Raw genomic sequence first — 20,768 nt, 5'->3', positions numbered from 1 at the left:
ACCAACAGGAAACACATTTCCTAGGAGTCAACACCTGCTGGTCATGGGCCAAGGGCCCCCATGGCTGCTGGGACCAGGACAGAGCTGAACAGAGATTCTGCCCCCTCCTGTAGCTCATGCCACCGAAACCCCAGAGTCTCCAGTATGTGCCTAACAACGACAATGACGACTGTGATGACAGTCATCACATTCCTCCGCTCTCCCCAGGTGCCAGGCCCAGGCTAAGTGCTTCCTGTAAAGGACCACAGGGGCCCCTCATGTCATCCTCACTAGGCACCCATCATTCGGCACACTATATAGATGAGGAAGCTCAGAGGAACTGAATGACCTGTCCAAAGTCACACAGCGAGAGAATGGTGGGTGGGGGTCTTGGGGAGGCCTGTCCCCAGTTTATCCCAGGGAAAGTAGCTGGCTTTGAGAACTAGCCCCCAAAGTCTAATTTCCCTTACAGATTTGTTTTGCAGCTCTGCACGTCAGGCCCCCATTCCTTTGGCAGATGACCTAGGATGACCTTCATAGTGAAATGAGCTCCACCCTGCTTCGGCTCCTCTTTGCGGTAACACCGGGAGAAATGATCAGCTCATGGGATGACATGGTTTCTGCTGTGTCTTGGAAAACGAAAATCTGGGGTCCTCTTTGAGAGGGCTGGACATCTGCCTTGTCAATCACGGGCACAGACATGGGTCATCAAACTGGCACGAGGAACCCCCAAGCCTTGGATCAATAAGAGAGTGGATGTTCAGCTCTCTCTAGCCTCCATCATCTTGGGTCATGATTAAGGAAGGTGAACGTTTGTGCCAGGCCAACTACTACCCACTCCCCATCCCACGGAGGCCAGCAGGAGCCAGGACAGGACCAGGCCTATCCGAGATAACAGCCCATCTCCTGCCTGTTGCATTCTGAACTAATTTCCCTGGGATTACTCCTGGCCCCCTGGCAAGAGTTCATGTCCACGTCCAAGTTTTGTCCCAGAAATTAAACATACAGTCCGAGTAGGTGAGCAATAGTAACCCTCCTCAGCCTGGCCCTGCCTTGCTGGAGGGTGGAGACAGTGGGAGTTATCGAGAGGGCCCCAGGGGGTGAGAAATCTTAGGGAGTCTGGGAATCCCAGCTGCCCTCTTCCCAGGTGCTGCCCTTCCACAGCAATTTCAGGCGTTCCCTGAATACAGGAAGGGAAGCTTCCCTTTACATTGCAAACAGGAATTCTTCCAAAGACAAAGAGCTCTGAACCTCCCTGCCTGCTCGTAACCCCGAGGGTGCCACCACCTGTTCAAACCCTCTCTGATGCTGCTGGGATCAAATTGGGGGACCTGAGCAGTGTGGCCAGGTCACTGCTCCTGGGCTCTGGGACCCTGCAGTCAGTGACCAGGTAAAGAGAAGGCCCTGCTGGCATTTTTGAACTGGTGGAGACATGAAGGGCTATGTCGAATGGCTCCAACTGAAGAGGATGCCCATCTGCAAGGCAGTCTTTGCTGCTCGGACAGTGGACAGCAGTGACGGGCATGGGCTCCCAGCCAGCTTGGCATTGACCTCGGGCCCACGCCCTGCACTCAGCACAGCAGGAGGCACGCCGCCCCCTCACCTCGAATGGTGAGCGTGCTGGTGGAGCTCTTGGTGGGCGTGCCTGCATCACTGGCCACCACGCGTAGCTGGTACTCGGCGATGCGCTCGCGGTCCAGCTCAGCGGTGGTGACCACCACGCCGCTGCTGCTGTTGATGACGAAGTCCATGCGGGGCATGCCCACCTGCATGCGATAGGACACCAGCCCGTTCAGGCCCTCGTCCAGGTCGATGGCCACCACCTGGGGGAGAGGCGGCGCTGGAGTGAGGTGTGGGGACACCGGTACTGATGCGCACCCCCCGAGAAGTGCCCCCTCCTTCCCAATGACACAGCTGCTACCCCAGAGCCTCAGGCCAGGCCACTATCCACAATGCGGCCTCCCAGATGCTCTTACGGGGGTCAGCCTGTCCGAGCTGAAAGGTATACAGATGCGACAAGTGGGGCTGGGGGTGGGAGAGGTGGGAAAGGGGCTTTCCCGAACCAGTGGCCAGGTCTACAGCCTTCTCCCTTCAAAACCCTGCTCTCCTCAGAAGGAAGCTCTTCCAGACTCGCTCCAGCTGGCCCAGGACCCTCTCCAAACTCAGGGGTCTCCTTCACCCCTGACTCTCACACTGCTGGCTAGGAGCAGTTGTTAACAGCTCAGACCCCTTCAACTATGTGGAACTCAACGACACAAAATGCTTGATAAAAAGGATTCCCTCCCATGGTCTCTTCTATTTGTAAGACAACAAAAATAAGATGATACAGCTGGTTGTTAAAAGTCATTTGAGGACACACGTAGGCCAGCTTTCTCTCAGTCCTGAGGCTGCTCCCAGCTCTTACCGTTTGCACCTCCAGTGCCGATGAGAGAGGTCCTGACTCAGGACTCTGATATGTTGAAAGTTTTACAGAAGAAGATTCAAGACATTTGAGGAAAAATGTGCAAAAACAGTTAAAATGAGAGCTTTGGATCTAACCAAGACTCTCAGGATTGAGGGGATTTCCCAGGTGGTGCTAGTGGTAAAGAACTCATCTGCCAATGCAGGAGACTTAAGAAACGTGGGTTCAATCCCTGGGTCAGGAAGATCCCCTGGAGAAGGAAATGGCAACCCACTCCAGTATTCCTGCCTGAGAAATCCCGTGGACAGAGTAGCCTGTGGGCTACAGCCTATAGCGTTGCAGAGCTGGACACGACTGAAGGGACTCAGCACAGCACGGCATGGCTCAAGATGGAAAGTCAATGTTAGTGTCACCTGGTCTAATTTACATCCAATAAGCCGGACAAGAAGAGAGTATCCAGACTCAGATTGAACGGTTTCCTCACTGGGGGACTTGCTACTTCTAATTTATCTGCACAGCTCTAATCCCTGGGGAAAGTTCTTCTGCACATTCAGCAGAAATCATTATTATCTGAGGTTGTAGAGGGGATCTGGGGAACTGCACAGCTTAAGTTAGAGCCCTCTTTCTGGAGAAGGAAATGGCAACCCACTCCAGTACTCTTGCCGGGAAAATCCCATGGACAGAGGACCCTGGTAGGCTGCAGTCCATGGGGTCGCAGGGAGTCGGACAGGACTGAGTGACTTCCATTTCCCTTTCTGTATCTAAAGACAGTTTCCCAGTTAAACACTCCCAGTTCCTCCAACCATCTTCACATGACTCTGAGCCAGTTCCTCCATAAACTCAGAAGCTGTGCTGTTGGGTGTTTCCTCCCTCTCTTGTCTGTGAGTCTAGAGGAGAACCTGTCTGGAGGCTCCACCCTCCTATTTGGGAGGGACTCCTCCTCAGGGAGTGGCTGCAGTTTCCTGGATTGCAGCTCCCCCTGCTGGGGGTTTGGGGAGAAGGTTCTGTTAGAGAGAGAGAATGCTCCCTGGAACCTTAATCTCCTTTTATAGATGAAGAAACTGAAGCACAGCGGGGCTTCAGGGCATGGCCAAGGTGAACCGTTCTGGAGTCTTGACAAATAGCCCTGTCTTCTTTGATGGGATCAGGCTAACCCCTTGCTATGGGATCCCACTGTCTCTCATGTAGAAACCCTTGTGACAGACACACACGTCATGAGTACATCACTTGCTGTGTATTTCCTGCAGTCCGAGTGCCAGCTTGCTTATACATATGTCTGATTGGATCCCCACAACATGGCCAGCCAGGTACTGTTCTGATCCCCATTTCACGGGCCCAGAGTGGTTAAACAGGGTGCTTCAAGTCACCCAGCACATCGGTGGTAGATTTGGGAAGCCTACTCCAAAGCCCAGCTCTTAACTTCAAGGGCCTTTCAGTGTTTCTAAACAGCCCTATTAGGGCATCATCTCCCCTGAACCTGAACCTTCGCCCCCTCCGCCGAACAGAAGGGTGGTGAAGCGGGAGGCAGAAGGCCCAGGCCCATCTCTTCTCGGCCACAGGGACTTGGGCAAGTCTCTTTATGTCTCCTGAAAAGTGGAGGGATCCCACCCACCATGTGGGGCTGCCTTGGGGCTTACAGGAGAGGGGGCTGCCCACAGAGACAGAATGTCTGGGCTACACTCGTCTGACCTTCTTTGTGTCCTAAAACCACCTACAGAACCACCTACAGGTGTGAAGTGTTGAGAGTCTCGGGCCAGACCATCACAGTCAGGCTCTGAGAAAGCCATTTGGCTTCCCAGGATTCTGTCTCTGCCTCCCTCCCTCTGCCTTTATCCATCTCCTTGGGCGCTTTCCTGCGAGACCCAACTCAAGCCTCTCCTCCTCCAGGGAGCCTTCCATTTCCATCTCTCAGAGCACTGGCTCTCCAAGCCTGGAGTGGATTGTGTCCTGTCTCAGCTGCCCCTCACCCATGCAAAGTGCCCATCGCAACCTGGGCACACACAGCACCCACTGCTCCCTGGCTGGCAGGTTGGTATGAAGTGAGGAGATGACAGAGAGCAGGATCTCAGGCCACGAAAGGGAAACTCACCTGGTAGACAGAGACTCCTGCAGGGGTACCTTCAAGCACCTCAGCCACAAAAGGCAGGTTCTGAAAGGTGGGGTCATTGTCATTGAGGTCCAAGAGGTTCACAAACACGGTGGCACTGCTGGTGGCTTTCAGAGGGGGTGTGCCACCTAGGGTGCCACAGAGAGGAGGGGGGAAGAGGGGTGCAGGAGAAAAAGGGAGAGGGAGAAAGACGATTCAGAGGCCTTCCATCCCAGCGGCCCCTCCAGGAGGCAGCCTGGGTCCTACACCCCCAGCCCCGCTCTGCTTCCTAAGGGTGCTCTGGCGGTCACAACTGGGAGGTGGGTGTCACTCCGCTCTTGATGATGAAGTTACCGCCCTCCTGGGCAGGCCCCGGGATGGCCAGAGGACATGCACTGGGGGAGGTCCCCAGGTCACTGAGGGTCAGGGGCCACAGCCCAGGAGTGAGGGGAACGTACAGTCCGTGACAGAGACGATGATTTTGCGCATCAGCTCCGCCTCGTGGGGGTCGGGATTCTCCCGGTCCAGCATGACGTGGGTGGTGCGGATCTTGCCTGTGCTGCTGTTGAGGCTGTAGAACTTGTTGGGTGGCTGGATGCTATACACCAGGGTGCCGTTCTCCCCCACGTCTGGGTCCACAGCCACCACCTGCCGGGGAGAACTGGCCCTTCAACTGAGCCCAGCCCAAGAAGGTTTCTCTGTGGCCTGCGCTGCCTGCCCTGGTTGTCTGAGCTCCCATGCTGGGCACCCCACTGCCTGGGCACTGGAGGCATTCTGGCTCAGACTCAGGCATTGGGTCTTCCTCCTGGCTTCAGCAGGGGGTGTCTCTAGGGGTTGGGAGGCAGGAGGTTCAGAAGATGAACCACAGTGGGAATTCAGGGCTCCTTGGCTTCTCTACCCACTCAGCTTCGGTCTTAGGTAGTAAGTTCCTTTCCCCACCTAAGCCGCGGTTTCTGAACTGTAACAGCGATACCTAGCACCCACCAGCCTGAAGGGGCTCCCTGAACCTCACAGGCCTTCTCCACCTACTGTGTCAGCAGTCTGAGGAGGAGGGCACCTAGAAGAAAGCCCTCTTTATAGACGAGGCACGACGAGTCTCCCTAAATCTCCCAGCCAGGAAGTGGCTCTAGATCCCTCTAGCAGGCAACACTGGCGGTGCCCCTCCTTCCAGACAAGTGGGGTTAATGTGTTCATGGGCTCCTGGGGCAGCAGGGAGGCCCTGTAGCCTACGACCATGGAATTCTTCAGGGTGGGGGCTAGGGAGTGCTGTGGAGTCCAAATCCTTGGCTGATCTTTTGAAAGTATCTGAAACTCCAGATTTGGGGATCTGGCTCCTTCATCATTGAACCCTTTCTTCCTTCCTTTGGGGCTTTAGATTGTGAGGACTCTGTGACACCAAGAATGACAGGGCATGGGAAAGGAGCCATGGACAAGCCCCCCGGTTTGAAGAGTGGGTCCCAGTAAATTGGGGCCAGTCATGGGGCTGGGGTGGGGCTGGGGGACAGAGAGGGGTGACTTTCCCTGGAGTGAGGGATGCCATATCCGAGAAGGGGGAGGTCTTAGGACAGGGGCCCCAGACACCACGGCCCGTTAAACCTTTCAGCCCCACTGTGGTATCCCACTTGTAAGCCCCACTCCATGAAGGGATCAACCTCAATGCTGACCTAGTCCAGGGCAACAAACCCTGTAGCCCATTCTCTCCCAGGTCCCTACGCCCACCGATCTCTGCTCATAGGGAACTCCTCTACCATCATACCTCCCACAGGGGAAAGCAGAGCTCAGAGAGGCCTGGACCAGACTCAGTATCACACAGCACCACCCGTGGAGCTGACCCAGCTGCCACCCTGGAGGCCTCGTAGGGTCCCAGGACAGCAGTGGCACCCATCCGTCAGCTCACCCCAACCCTGTACTGTGGGGTCTACAGCAGCCCCCAGGATGGACAAGATCAACGGGGTGTGACTGCAGCCCCAGGGGCTGCATCAGGACGGTGTCATTCTTAACTCCAGGACACTCGGGGATGACAGCCTGGCCTTGTCAGCTCCTTCATCTTACTTGATGTGGGGCCTTTTGTGCTTTGGCAGCAGAATCTGTCCCTCCTCTGGCTTAAACCCCAGACAGAGGCATCTCAGGGGCCATTAGACCAGAACAGACAGATGGATTGTCCTGCCGAGGGCGTCTGTCTGCCCCTAGGCCCCGGGGAGGCAGGGAGAGGGACCAGTGTTGGCTCTGACTCCAAACCATCCAGGTCTTTTTTCACTTCAGAGAGTGGGACATGGTGCTACTCCCACCCCACCTGCTCAGCCCATCTCCTCCCTTCCCAGCCTTGGTGTATCCAGGGGGCAGGGAGGTGGCCTCAGCCTTCCAGGCCTGAGGAGCCCTCACTGTGCTGTGGGCATGGGGCTAAGTTTCCCCAGGCTCTATAATGGGGGCCCAATCACCTCTGTATTGACAACAAGAGCTCTGTCCCCTAGGCTTTCCTGTTATCATTTTGGCCAGGTAGTCAGCCCACTGATAGAGGCGACCAGAAAGCCTTGTGCTTCTACAATGCTTCTCTCAAGGTAGAGGATGGAGATAGCTTTTATTCCCATTTTCTGGATTGGTAAACTGAGGCACAGAGTAGCTGAACCACCCTTTCTAGGACAGGCACACTAGCCTGTTGCTGAGTGTGCTGATACACCTTCTCCTATCCCCGAGTGCTAGAGAAGGGGAATCTTGGGCAGCTGCTTCCAAAGGACCATGGTTGGGGGTGGGTCCCGACTTCTAGCCCTGTGGCCCACTCCTGGGTGGTAGGATGGTGGAGGGGCACAGCAGAAGGGGGTGGGCTGGGACCCCTCCTGTGAGCTCCCTGCTGGGCGATTGTGTAGAATCTCACCACTTTCCCCTCATTTATTTCCCATTTCACGCCCGTCATTTTTCTCCTGGCCTGACGGGGAATAATTCTCTCGCTCTCCCCTCTCCTTTATTTTGCTGGAGGGCTTTGAAAGGCTCTAAATCAATGCCCATCAGCCAGGTCCTTGAAGGAGGCTGCAGGAGCGGGAGGGAGAGTTGGGCCAAAATCTTACTTGCAAACAGAGAACAGCCACTCTGCAAGCTCATGCCCACGCAGGTGCGGCGCACATGGGCACACAGACACGCACCTGGCCAGCTCCCAGTGCAAGGGAACACAGCACACACTCGTCTGCACACCACTCTGAAGAAAGAAAACACTGGAATCACCCTGCACTTCAGGCTTTAGAAGCTGTGCCCAGGGCCCCCTCTAGAGGAGCCCTTGGGAAAGTCCCAGGACACACACCCTCATCTCCCTCTGACAAGGAAGACTTGACCCCACCTGTTGGAGGGGGTGCTAGGTAGGATGCGGAAGAAAGTTGAACAAGTCCATCAACAGCTCTCATTCACAAATACTGAACCCTTATAATGTGCCAGGCCCTGTGCCAGGTGCTGGGACTCAACTGTGAACGAGACAGTTTGATTCCAGCAGGGGAGGCAGCTGATGGAGACAGAAGCTCTCATTTGCTGACCAGTCACTGTGGGCCAGGGTACTTTGTGTATTTGGACTCATTAAATATGACCACAGTCTTATGAAGTGGAGACTTTATCCCCATTTTCTACTTAGGAAGGTTGGAGCACAGAGAGGTTAAGTAACTTGCCCAAGGTCACACAGCTGGTGAGTGGTATGGCTGGGGTTAGAGCCCAGACATTTTGGTAGCAGAAAAGGCTTCTCACTTAATCACTGAGCTACACTGCCTCTTAATAAGCAAGCAACCTAAACACAGATCGTGGAGTCAGCTCTGAAAGAAATGGAGCGTAGAGAGGTGGCATTTTAAGCTGGGACAGAGGGAGGAGAATGAGCCAGCCATGGGAAGAGTCGGGATGTGGGGGACGGGTGGAATAGAGGAAGGAGAGGGCATCCTGTGGGGCTGGAAGAGCTGTGCAGAGGCTCCAAGGCGGGAAGGAATTCAGCAGGCTCAGGAAACTGAAAGTCCTGCGTGTGTTGGAGGTGTGTGGTGGGTGTGCGAAGGCGGGTGGGAGATGAGTCAGAAGATGGGCTAGTTTCTTTTCCATTGAAATATCACCTCCTCCTGATGTCACCTCTGGGTGAGCTGTTCCCTCCTTAAAGACCACTTTTCTCGAACCCCAGCCACAGATCCTACCTCACTCAGGGCCATTATGAGACCTTAGAAGTTCCCAGGGGGCCCCCTAAAGGTCTTACAATATACCCACTTATACACACATACACATATTTCACGGCTATAAAATCTGAAAGAATTTTTATGACTATTCCTTTTGAAATTATTTTACTATAACAAGCTCAATTAATGTATGGGCTTCTTGATTTCTGGCGTCCTGACAAATTATCACATTAAAAAATTCTCCAGAATTCTAGAAAATCAAGCCCACAACTTGTCCTTAAATGCAATGAAATTTTTATACACCTTAAATATTGTAATTTCTAAAGTTGTCACAACATATGTGGCAGATGTTTAATATAACAAGCTTTAATTCTGTCTCTGTTCTTTTTGAAATTCTGAGTAACTTTTTTTTTTTTTTTCCAGCTCTCAAACACTACCACGAGTCACGGAAAAGCTGAGGTGCCCCAAACCCGTGGCTGTGGACAGCCGTGTCTACTCAGTACTGAGGGGTGGACTCACATGTCCTTCTCCCCAGAGTTAAAGTGGGGCAGATCTTGTGGGCCAGGTAGGCCCAGTAAGGAAGGACCCTGGCTTTTATACAGGGTGAGATGGGAACCAGGGGTGAGTTTCAGCCTCAGAGTGACACGCAGCTCCCTGAAGGCAGAGAGGAAACTTGCTGCATCCCGAACTCCTGAGCCTGCCAAGTCTGGCATACAGTAGGTGCTCACTGAAGGCTTGTGGGGGTTTCCTGGAGAGTGAGACAGCGCTGGGCAGCAGGCCCCTGGCCCACTGTCCGTACCTGCCCACAGCACGGAGGATGTGAGGAAAGGCTGGAGACCCTTTCCTGGATGTGTGGAGAAGGCTACGGGGGCTGATCTGGGAACGCCTAGAGCCGACAAAGTACACTCCCGGCCCAGCAGACCTACTCTTTGGCCAGCAGGCAGACTCTTTACTAACGGCGCCCCCAAATGCTGCCCCACGCAGCCACTCTCTCCCCTCAGTTTCCTCTGGGAGGGATTTCCCAGACACGTAAAGCCAAGGTAAGAGTTGACCAGACAGGTGTTCAGAGGTGGGCATTCTGCCCCAGCTTTTTGGAGTCTCTGGCTGGGGTTATCCTGGTCTAGAGCCCTAGTGTCCATGAGGTGGCAGCAGAGAGTGCCCATTGGAACTGGGAGTGGTTGCCAAGTCTGGCTTTGAGCTGGAAGGATTCCCCAACCTGGGACTTTGAGAAAACAGATTCCAGATCCTGCACCCTACTGGAATCCCTTAGAGGGGATCCCGCCCGGAGTTGAGAGCCATTCGTATCATTAACATGTAGAAAGGAAGACAGGACAGGTGTGATGGCCAACCCCTCTCCCTCTTTCTCTCTCTGTCCTTCCTTCCAGGTTGACATCTTCCTCCATCGAGACCTGGCAGATCTTGTCACTACTGCCTGTGGTTGATGAGGGTAGGGGTGGGGAGGTTAGGCATCACCAGTCTGAGGCTGCCTGCCCTCAGGGTGGGGCAGCCTTCCTGAAGAACTGGATGTGAAAGTTTACCATCCCTTCTCCCATCCCACCCGAGTTCTCCAGTTTTTCAGGACCTGGGCCACCTGTCAGAGCACCCCTGAGCCAGCGGAGGGGCAGAGGTCAGGTAGTTTCAAAGTCAGCCAGACCCTGGTTTGAGTCCTGACATGATCTCTTACTATCTCATTAGCTCTGTGATCTTCGGCAAGTCCCGCAAACACTAAGTCTCCATTTCCTCCATTGTACAGTGGAAGCAAGGAATCCCCATCCATAAAGATCCCCATAAAGGTGAGAGAATCTGTGAGATGTACCCAGCACAGCAGCTGGCATGTCCCCGGCACTCAATAAATGGGGACTTTCACAGTGGTTCAGTTGGTAAAGAACCTGCCTGCAATGCAGGAGACCCAGGTTCGATCCCTGGGTGAGGAAGATCTCCTGGAGAAGGAAATGGCAACCCACTCCACTATTCTTGCCTGGAGAATCTCATGGACAGAGGAGCTTGGTGGGCTACAGTCCACAGGGTTGCAAAGAGACAGACACGACTGAGTGTCTGAGCATATGATCTGTCAGGATCGTGTCCATCACAGGGCTGGCTGGTGTCTGTGGGGCTGGACACTGGGGCAGGAGGCTCTCTGAATGAGGCCAAATGGGGTACAAGCGTGAGGGGGAAAGAAAGCCTCATAAATGTGAATCCCAGCACATAGACAGTGCGATGCTTTAGTCCAGCTTTCCTCAGCTTCCCCAGGACACTGCTCTCCTTTCTGGACGCCCTGAGGTTTTTTGGTTGTGTCTCTCACGCCCTATCCTGAGCCATATCCCCACACGCAGCACACCTAAGAGCCTGTGCAAACCAGAAAGTCCCTGGGTGAGCTTTGAGCCCCCTGCTGGGGCAGCCCTGGGCTTGCTGATCCAGATTGAAGGCTGCAGTGACAGAAGTGAGGAAGGAGGAAGGTGATGGGGGAAGGGCTGAAGCGTGCGTGATTTGAAGGGGGGTTCCTGTGCCTTGCCAAGTGAGGCTGGGGGCTCTCCCGAGGGGGTGGCCAGAGTCCTGGCGTCCCAGGGTAAGGGTGACCCGGATCTGAACCAGCCCTAGCCCCTCTGGCACTGTCCTTGGGCTGTCACTGCTCCTTTTGACAAAGTCTGGAGCCTGCTGTCTCCAAGCACTGTGTGAGGGCTTTCCCCCAACTCTGGCTATCTTTCACCACGCAAGAGAGCATCCGGAACTCTGCTCCGAGAGCTGCCTCGGAAACAGCTCCACACTGGCTGGCCCACAGGGCTCACGTGGGAGAGGCAGACACTCCTTGAACAGCCACCTGGACGCTCGGCTCCCCCCACCACTTACCGTGGTCACGTCAGAGTCTGGAGGGGTCATCTCCACCAGGTTGATGTAGTAGGGAGCGTCCTTCCAGGTGGGGTGGTTGTCGTTGATGTCCAGGAGGGTGATGTTCACCTATGAAGCCACAAGGGGCACTGTAGGCTGTGTCAGGACAGTGCCCACACTGGGGACTCACTCAGACGCCTATGGGCACCTTGGCACTAATTCCACCAGCTCTACCCACTCTGGGGGCCTCAGGAGAGATCCTGGGCTTTCAAGAACAGGAGGGGGCCTAGACCTTTCGGGGAGCTTAGGTGCTGTCCCATTAGGAGACAGAGGAATGGATGAAATGACCCCTGAAATGGTCCCTGCGACCCGGGATGCATTCTGTCCACCCCGGGTCTTGGCTGAAGGTGACTGACAGGGTGTGGGAGGTTGTGGTGGGACATCTGATAGGATCCACAGAGCTTCATCCCCTTTTGGTCTCAGCTACAAGCCAAGCAATTTCTCTGCTCACCTGCCACCCAGGTAAATTATTTATAGAATTCTGAGTCCTATTAGCAGGGGCCTCTCAGGACTGAATAGAGCACTGGGGATTTTTCTGCCAAGTGGCTGGCCAAGTGACAGCACCCCCAGCCCCTCTGGCTGGGTAAGAATGGGGGCAGCTGCTGTGGATCGGGTGAGGGCTGAGGAGAGAGGGCTCCAGATGGATTGCGAGAGCGCAAAGGAGGATAAGGAGGGGAGTGGCCGGAGGGGCCTGTCAGCTGCTCTTCCTGCCCCACAGCATGAATGTCACACCCCACCCTCCTCTGCAGCGATTGCAGCAAAGACCTCAGTTGGGACCCTCTAAGGGCTCTCCTCTAGCTTCTACTCTCAGAGGCAGGAAGGCCTTGGGTGGGGCTGTGGGCTTCACGGGTCCTACCTGCTCATGGGAGGGAAACCGGGGCATCATTTCTCAGCACGGCAAGGTAGGGGTGGGTGGTGACAGCCCCCAGGAACCCTCAGGGCCCTGCCTCCTGTTCTGAGCTGCTCTTCCTGGCAGTCCTTTCTCCTGTATCTTGGCAGGTGCCACGGCAGGGAGGGAGTTATGGGGCTCATGCCTTCTGCCCAGCTGGTCTTTGGGGGCAGGAGAGAGTATTTGTTCTTCCCAAGCACCCCCATGTCTTTCTTCCCCTAGCTGCGAAGGCCCCAGGGCTGACCTTGGCTGACAACGAAATGGTACCTGCCACCCTCCACGCCCACAAGGCCTCACACTGCTTCGGGACACAAGTGTCCAGGGGCCTAAGTGGTACAAGCTGAAGATGAGCTGGAGCTGGCAGCCTGGCTGGCAAGTGGGGAGCTAGGGGCAGGGGCTGGCTGGATGCTCACAGTGGCGATGCCGGTTTTTTGGTTGTGGCCCACGCCCCCGTCCACGGCCCGGACGATGAGGATGTACTCAGACTTGGTCTCACGGTCAAGCAGGGAGGTGGTGGTAATTTCACCTGCAATAAGAGAAGGGTGCGTGAGAGACGGTTTGGGTGGGCCAGGGAGGGAATGGGGAAGGAGGGAGAGTGCAGTGAGAGAGATGCTTGCAGGATCAAGTGACCTGTGTGAATAGGGGGTGGTGAGACGGTGCTCACTGGGCACAGCAGCCATGACTGGGAACCTGAATCCCAGAGCTGGGCAGTATAACCCCAGGAGGAGGCGGCATTTTCAGATGTGGGAGATCGAGACAGATTATGGGATTAGGGGCTAGAAAACAGGGCAGGAGCGTCACTTGGCTTCAAGCTCAGTCACAAAGTACCTCTCAGTTAGGCTGCAGACATTACCTAACTGGCTTTATCACCTGGAACTAGTTACCTAAATCCCCCGTGCCTCAGTTTCTCCATCTGGTTAAAAAGGAACAATAATAGGGCCCATCTCATAGGGTTGATATGGGATTAATTTGGTTCTAAACTTAGAGAGGCATCTGGCACTGTTTATTCATTTGGTTATAGAAATACAACAACAGGACTGAAACACGCTGAGTGCTTCAGGCATGTTCCAACGCGTGGCTCTTTTGAGACAGCTCAACCTATAGTGGGTTGAGATTTAATATTAATAGCTATAAAATAGTTTCCTTAATTACCTTGTAACAATGCTTTGGATTTTTTAGTGTATAAACATGTTATTTTAGTAAATATAAACATTTAAAATAGACCATAATCTTTGTTGGGTCAGAAGGATCCCCCAGAGAAGGAAACAGCAACCCACTCCAGTATTCTTGCCTGGGAAATCCCATGGACAGAGGAGCCTGGCGGGCTACAGTCCATGGGGTCGCAAAAGAGTCGGACACGACTGAGTGATTAAAGCACCACCACATAATCTTTGTCGGTCTGTTTTTGGCTTTTCTCTGTGTTTTGGTGTAACTAAGATATGGAAGTCGTTTGGTAGTGGTGTTACAGTAAATGCTTGACAGCTGGATCCCCAAAGGGAAAAAAAGGGCATTTGCTGATTTCCCTGGTTATAAATATTCCCACCAGGGCCCATTTGAAGCTACCCACTCGGTAGCACTGAACTTGGAGTTGGGAAGAGATGTACATAACTCACGAGCAGGTTCTCACCAGCAGGCAGGAGGCAGCTCAAGCCAGCTTCAGTGCGGTCTGGCAACCGGCCACCTATCGTCTCACAAGGGCCACTGGACAGAGCCGGCGCTCTGAGGACAGTGAAGTCCAGGTGTGACTTCTGATGACTGTTCTTTCCAGGAGCTTAGCCTGGGAAAGTTAGTTAATTTCTTCGAGCCTCAGTTTTTCATCTAAAACAGATTAGTATGCTTTCAAATCAGAGCTTTGTGAGGATTAAATAACTATAGGTGAAGTTTCCAACCTTCAGAAAATGCTCGTTTCTTTCCAAGGGACTGTGAGGGCCCTCCAAGCGCAAGGACTGGGTGCCATCCCCGTCGGTCGAGCTGTGTGACCTGGGGCAGGTTACTTAGTTTCTCTGTGCTTGGTTTATTCTACCATAATGTAAGGGAGCTGGGCCAGTGGCCCCTAGGACTCTTCCACTCCCGTATTTCCCCTTCCTGCCATGATAAGGAAGCTGGGGTTGGGGGCCGGGGCTCTGAAGGTGCTAAGGTCAGGAACAAAAGCCTGGCAATCGTCTGCCTGCCAAGCCACACTCCGTGCTGGGGTGGTGTCAAGTAATTGGCAGGGCGAGGAAGAAATTAATCTCTAAAAAGTTTTAAACATGAACTTGTCGGCATGATAGATGGCTCCTCCTGTCTGGGAAATTAGGTCCAATTAAGGCCACCTTTGAGGAGTGGGCCTGGCTAATTTGACCAAGGCGCTCAGAGGAAAACGCTTACACCTTTGGAGCTGAAGGAGCCGTGTTAAGGCAGCAAGAAAATGTCCAAGTCATTATTAAAGGCCCCAGGGTAGAGATGGAGTCCCTGACTGGGGAGGCAGGGTAAGTGCTGAAAGGTCAGTGTGCCCGCCACTGTATCTGGGGGCGGCACACAGCTCTACATGGCTTAGAGAACAGAGCGCTGAGAGTTTGGGCTCTGGAGTCAGAAGTTCAGGCTCTGTGAATCCTGAGTCCAGTGATTTAACCTCTCTGCCTCAATTTCCTTGCAAGGAAAACAGGGATGACGTGAAGGTAAGACCTACCTCAGAGTGGTGGTGATGTTGGTCAGAGCACTTAGAACAGTGCTGAGTGCCTGCTTAATGACATTACTCTGAGCTCCCCAGAAACATGGACTTCCTGAGGGTGGAGGCTCCTGAGAGGTCAGAGGGATGCGCCGGCTTTGTCAGAGGCGGAACAGGAGGCGCAAGCTGGCCCTGGACGTGTTAAGTCTTTGTACACCAGCCATCTGCTCCCCGAGCTTCCAGGAAAGTGGGGTGAAAGAGACTGAAGGCAGACTTGGAGCACGGAGGCACAGATAACAGGAAGACTAGATGCCCTGCTGGGCCACTGACCACCCATGGCAAGGATGGCCAGTGTCCATCAGAGATTCCTGTTCCCTTCCCAGGCCAGAATGATTGCTGGAGAGGAGCTGCCAGGCCAGGGACTATGATGTTCCCCAAGCCTTCCTTGCATTTGGCAGGGCCATTGCCTGGCTCTGGCCAATGGGATGTGGGCACAAGTGATGTCTGTTACCTCCAGGTCTGACCCATAAACATCTCCTTGCACAATGTCCCACATTCCCTCTTCCCTTCTGCAGTGACCCTGGAGCGACAACATGGAAGGAGTCTGGGTCCCTGAATCACCATGTGGAAGACTCTCCACCAAACACAGCACTGGATTGCTGTGTGAGTTAGAAGTTCTATTGTGTTAAGCCACCGAGGTTTCACGCTTGGCCTGTTCAGCATCTACAAGTTCCCTTACCTAATACAAAGGAGAACTTGGAAGTGGGGAGCCTTGCACATTCACTGAGCTGACTTAGAGCCCCGTGAGGGTGAGGCCATGTCTATTCCATTCCCTTTCCCCAGCACCCAGCGCCGCACCTGGTGGAGAGCAGGCCCCCACTGACAGCTGAGCAAAGGTATGAATGAATGTCCAAAGGCCTCTCATTCCTTTCCAGCTTCTGACTTAGAAGTCTGGGGTATCTTGCTGCTTTTTTATGCCCTGCTTTCCTCCCGGCCTCAAGGAGGACAGAAAGCTGGAGGGAGGCATATGGAGAAATGAAGAAGAAAGGAGAGTTATACGGACTGAGCAGGGAGCTGAGGATGGGGGCCCCAGGGTGAAAAGACCAAGAAAATAATGCTAACAACCTAACATAGTCAGTACTTACTGCGTGCCAGGGACAACTCCAAGTTCTCTATAATGACTCCTGTTTTCACACAACAGCCCTAGTATGTATATCCTCTGTCGGTGGGGAAACTGAGGCACATTTCATGTTAGGAAGAGACATTGAGAATGAGGTCAGCCACTGAGACACTTAGGCTTGAAGAAAGGTGTCCTTGAAGAGCAGTGGTTTAGCCAGATAATTGTGAAATGGAACATATTTAAACCATGACTCTTCACCACCAGAAAGACATTCTTTGGTGAATGAATTCACATTGTGATCTTTTTTTTTTTTTAATATCAGTAATCTCACTCGGATATTTTAGGAATAAGGCCAAGTGCTCCAAGCTGGTGTGCTCAGGAGATTCTGGCCCAGAGGACGGTCCCCAGGCTGGGTATGGAGCATCAGCTGAAGATGCAGAGGATCAGGGCTCACCTGAGCGGGCATTGATCCGGAACTGGGAAGAGCCCTCCAAGGAGTAGATGATGGACTCCTGGCCGTATTCCCGGGAGCGGTCCAGGTCTGTGGCATTCAGGAACAGCACTGTGGCTCCTTCCGGGAGACAAAAGGAGTGGGGTCTGCTCACCCTGGGCTCATAGCCCCAGGCTCTGGGAGCAGGACAGGGCACAGGAAGTGGAGGAGACCTCAGAGGGTAAGAGGCCTGCCCCAGGGGCCATCTAGGGATGAGAGTGGGCTCCACCACCTGCTCCTGTGGCCCAGATTCCTGGACTGTGTGGGAACAAGGCTCCATGGGAGGGAGTGGAGCCTGGGAGGGGTCAGGCCCACCCCCTTCCTCCCGCAACTCAGTCCTGGTCCAGCCCCAGAGCACACCATGCCCCACCCCATCCTTCCCTGACTGGCCCCCGCAATAAATGAGCTCAGAATGGCCAGCTCTGACTTTGACTCAAAAAGAAATGAAGCTCCATATTAAATTATTCTACATTTATTGTATTCAATTTTGGTCTTATTTTATCTTGCTCACAAGGAGAATTTGTAAAGGGTTTTTATTTTCTCTTTACTGCTCAGTTAAGGCCCTCACTTTCATCTCTGTGAAACCCTGGGTCAGGGGTTCAGCCTTTCCAGCAGCCTGTCCAGACTCTGAGGGCAGTCTTTCCTACAGCCATGCCCCCCAGGGCTTCCGGATCCCTCCTTCCAGTTCTGGCAGGGTGGTGAGAAGGGTCGGTGTGTGGCCTTCTAGAGTCACCATGCCTTGGCTGGAATCTGGTGGGACCTCTGGCAAATGCCTTACTTTGTCTTAGCCTTAGCTTCTTCCTCTGTAAAATGGGTATAACTATAAAGCCTGAATTGTGGGGTGGCTGGTGAGGATCCTGCGGGATAAAACAGGTAAGGCACAGGTCTGACCCATGTCAGACCACGGGATCTATCATGCCGGTGAATCAACCGTTCCTGGGGGGTGTGAGGGCCAGGCAGCGGCTGTGGACAGTCAGGTCTTTCTGGGTCCCTCTGGGGAGCCATGGGGCCTCTGATCTGACTCCTAGTCCTGTCCTGACAGGAGGACAGGCACCTTTGCCCTGATACACTCCTTTATCCCGGCACACTCAACGTGGAAGAGGATTAAGTGCAGGATGAAGGCCTCTCCTTGTCAGTCTCTAGGGACAGAGGGGAGTGCAAGGGGCTGCTTCAATAGTGGTGTTCTCCAGGGGGTGCCTGAGACTGGCATGCGGCAGGGTGGGCTGGGTCCAGCTTGGGCCCTGTCCAGCAAATCATCCGACGCCAGGTGGGTACTTTTAGAAGGTCTCTTCAGAAGGCCCGGCAGTGCTAGGGAAGGTTACCTCTGGTTCCAGCTGCTCCCTGACCCCTCTGCTATCTCTGACTCAACGTGTCCCTGACTCCTACAACTGTCCCTACTCTAGCTGTCAGATTCCAGCTGTCCCCTGGCTCCTCTGGGTGACCCTAACCCCTCCAGCTGCTGTAGCAATTCCTGACCTGAGTCTCCCCCACGGAACATCCACTCGGGGTGTAAGGGTAAAGCTTCTGGCCTGCTCTGAGGACAACTCAGGTGTGGAGCTGGTGGCTCTGGGTCTGCAAGGTGGGCCCTGGCACTTGAGATGCAGCCCAGGGAGGAGCCTCCCATTCTCTCCTCACCTAGGAACACACGCTATCCTCCAGGGCGACCCCCTCAGCCATCATGGGCCCTGGGACTGGCCTCATGCCCCATAAACCCGGAACTTTCAGGGCACTCTTGTTTACCTGAGGTTGCTGAATTAATCCTCAGCCATTGTTCTCTTCCCTGAAGGAAAACTAGCTACAGGGGGTGTAGGGACCAAGCGTCCAGCAGTGTCTGCACACAGTCGGTGCTCTGGAGGAAACTGCCGGCTGGTGGACAACCGCACACCTCCAGAGGTCCCACTTGTGGAAACACAGGGAGGGCAGGGGCCTCTGGCATGCATGCAAGGTCAGGCCTGCACCCTGAATGCTGTGCCTGCCGGCCTCCCCGACCCGGGCCGTACCTGCCATGATGTTCTCCACCACAGATACAAAGTAGGCAGGCTTGCTGAAGGTGGGGGGGTTGTCGTTCTCATCCTGGAAAGAAAACGGACAGGCTTCAGGAACCAGGAGGCAGTCTGGATCGGTCACTGCAGGGAGGCTGGACACGGTTGGCACCAAGGAGCTCTGCTGACCTCAGCGTGTCATGGAGCCAGGTGGGGTGTCACAAGGCAATCAGGTGACCCTCCAGCTGGGCTCCAGTTCACAGTGGCAGGACAGGCCCTGGAGAAACGTGTGGGAGTCGAGAACGGATGGTGATGGCCAGAGTGATGGAGAATGAGGCGCCAGTTGGGACTGCCCGTAACTCCCAGTTCACCTGGCTCCAGCCCCACACTTGGGCCTTCCCATCCAGCTCCACCAAGATGCTAGTAGAAGGTTCCAGGAACCCTCCTATCAATGTTCGCCCTCTTAGAAATAAAGGGAGAGAGGAGTATCTCAACCCATAAGATACTGAAGTATGCAATGGCAGGCAGGGGGCTCCCAGAGCTGGAATTCCAGACCCTTCTGCACACACGTAAGAACAGCAGCACCTCCACCTGCTTGAGCAAACCCGGTCCAGAACCCCCAGCTCCGGTTCTAGAGCAATCCCTCCCCAGGCCCAGCCTGCATGAGTGGCCAGAAGATGGTGCTAAGTCAATGGGTTGCCTCAGCAGTGCGGGGCCCGGGCTCCAGCCTCTGCCTCCTCCTGTTCCCACAGCTCCTCCACAATCGGGCAGACTTCCCTACCCTCAAAGACTCTGGTCCTCAGTGCTCATCAACCACCTTTGCAATCACCCAGTGAGAGTTCCTCCCCGTTTCTTCTTGGAGGAAGCCTCGCTGGCCCACATGGCTCGGTGCCTTCTCCCCCTCCCCAAGAGCCCAGTGTGGGGCTCAGGGGGCAGATGGGTGGTAGCCCCCTGGGGAGGCTGTAGGCTTCGGCCCTCAGTGATGCAGACTCCCAGGGGCCCACTTCTCCCCTGGACTGGGAGTCCTCTGGGGGAGAGGCTCCTGTATGAGTCACTCTGCTGGAGTCACTCACTTCTGGCTGAGCAAACAGGAAGGAGGAGGTGGCCTGGACACAACATTAGCAATCAACTATTTGATAAGACAAATTTTAAAAATAAATTAGAAAGGAAGGAGACAGCCTGATATGTGGCTGTCCACCCCTTGGGACTTCAGAGGCTCCCATCGTGCTGGGACTGTGGTGCCCAGAGTGTAGTGCTCTTGTTCCCCAATCTGGCCCCTGGCTCTGGACCACACACCAGTTCCCGCTGACCTGTCCCTCTCCCCGGCCTCAGAGAACTGGCAGTGAGAGGCCCCACCTGATGTTTGATGCCCAGCAGCACGCCTGGTCATCCCTGGTGTGGGCACGTGTGCCCCATATACGTACATATTTAAGCCTTTTGCTTGGCTGCACAGAACGGCGCAGAGAATGTCAGTGACAGAGCATGAGGCAGAAACTTATTAGCGCTGATATTTCCCCGGATCCTGGCGCTATATTCACTATTAGTTCTAATTCAGCGGCTCCCTCTACAAAAGCTTATTGTCCCCTAATGGGAAATCTACAAACCAAGTTTGACTTCTTTATTAAAAACCAACAAGCAGTGGATGAAAAGGAATCACCTGGCCCCCACGCATGCCCCCTCCTTGCACAGCCCTGTCGCCTTGATCTGCCTCTCCCCACCCCCAACCTGAGCAGTAAATGCTGCCATCAACTCCTTCATCTCTGCTGGGGCTTTTTTTTTTTTTCTCCCTTTTCTGTTGAGAGAAAATCCCTTTGGAAGAGGGAGGAGGCAGCTCAGCCAAGTGACAGCTACTTAAAAATCACCCACATGAAAAACCAACCCGGAGGCGGTGACCTTTTCAAGTGTGGTCCTTAGACATAAGTGACTGCACTGTCCCAAAGCTCTGCTCAAGAGACGATGCTCACTCACAGTCAAGGTGGTACCTGCCTTTGTTACCAGATCTGCCCTGCTGCCACAGGCCAGGGCAGACCCAGAAGGGAAGTACAGGGTCCCTGCTGACCTGCATGATGGTTGTGAGGAAATCTGAAAATAGCACCCCTTCTGCTGGACTGAGGTGGCTCCAGGCCAGGGCACGTGTTGGCTTGCTGAGAGGACAGCA

General features: G+C 54.3%; 1 protein-coding gene across 3 annotated transcripts in view; it reads right to left on the bottom strand.

Annotated features, from left to right (window-relative positions):
* Nucleotides 1-20,768, bottom strand: part of LOC109553682 (cadherin-23-like) — a 392,820-nt gene that overhangs the window by 39,596 nt on the left and 332,456 nt on the right. For all 3 annotated transcript variants that reach the window (XM_070781989.1, XM_070781991.1, XM_070781990.1), the window contains 7 exons: nt 18,629-18,701; nt 16,593-16,709; nt 12,785-12,897; nt 11,444-11,551; nt 4,925-5,114; nt 4,470-4,615; nt 1,583-1,802 (listed from right to left, as the gene is read on the bottom strand). In XM_070781989.1, the coding sequence (XP_070638090.1) occupies nt 1,583-1,802; nt 4,470-4,615; nt 4,925-5,114; nt 11,444-11,551; nt 12,785-12,897; nt 16,593-16,709; nt 18,629-18,701 (967 nt within the window). The remainder of the gene's footprint in view (nt 1-1,582; nt 1,803-4,469; nt 4,616-4,924; nt 5,115-11,443; nt 11,552-12,784; nt 12,898-16,592; nt 16,710-18,628; nt 18,702-20,768) is intronic.

The sequence above is a fragment of the Bos indicus genome, chromosome 28 (genome assembly GCF_029378745.1).
Source record: "Bos indicus isolate NIAB-ARS_2022 breed Sahiwal x Tharparkar chromosome 28, NIAB-ARS_B.indTharparkar_mat_pri_1.0, whole genome shotgun sequence".
NCBI lineage: Eukaryota > Metazoa > Chordata > Mammalia > Artiodactyla > Bovidae > Bos > Bos indicus.
Note: the sequence above shows the minus strand (reverse complement) of the source record. Positions and strands in the feature narration are given on the sequence as shown.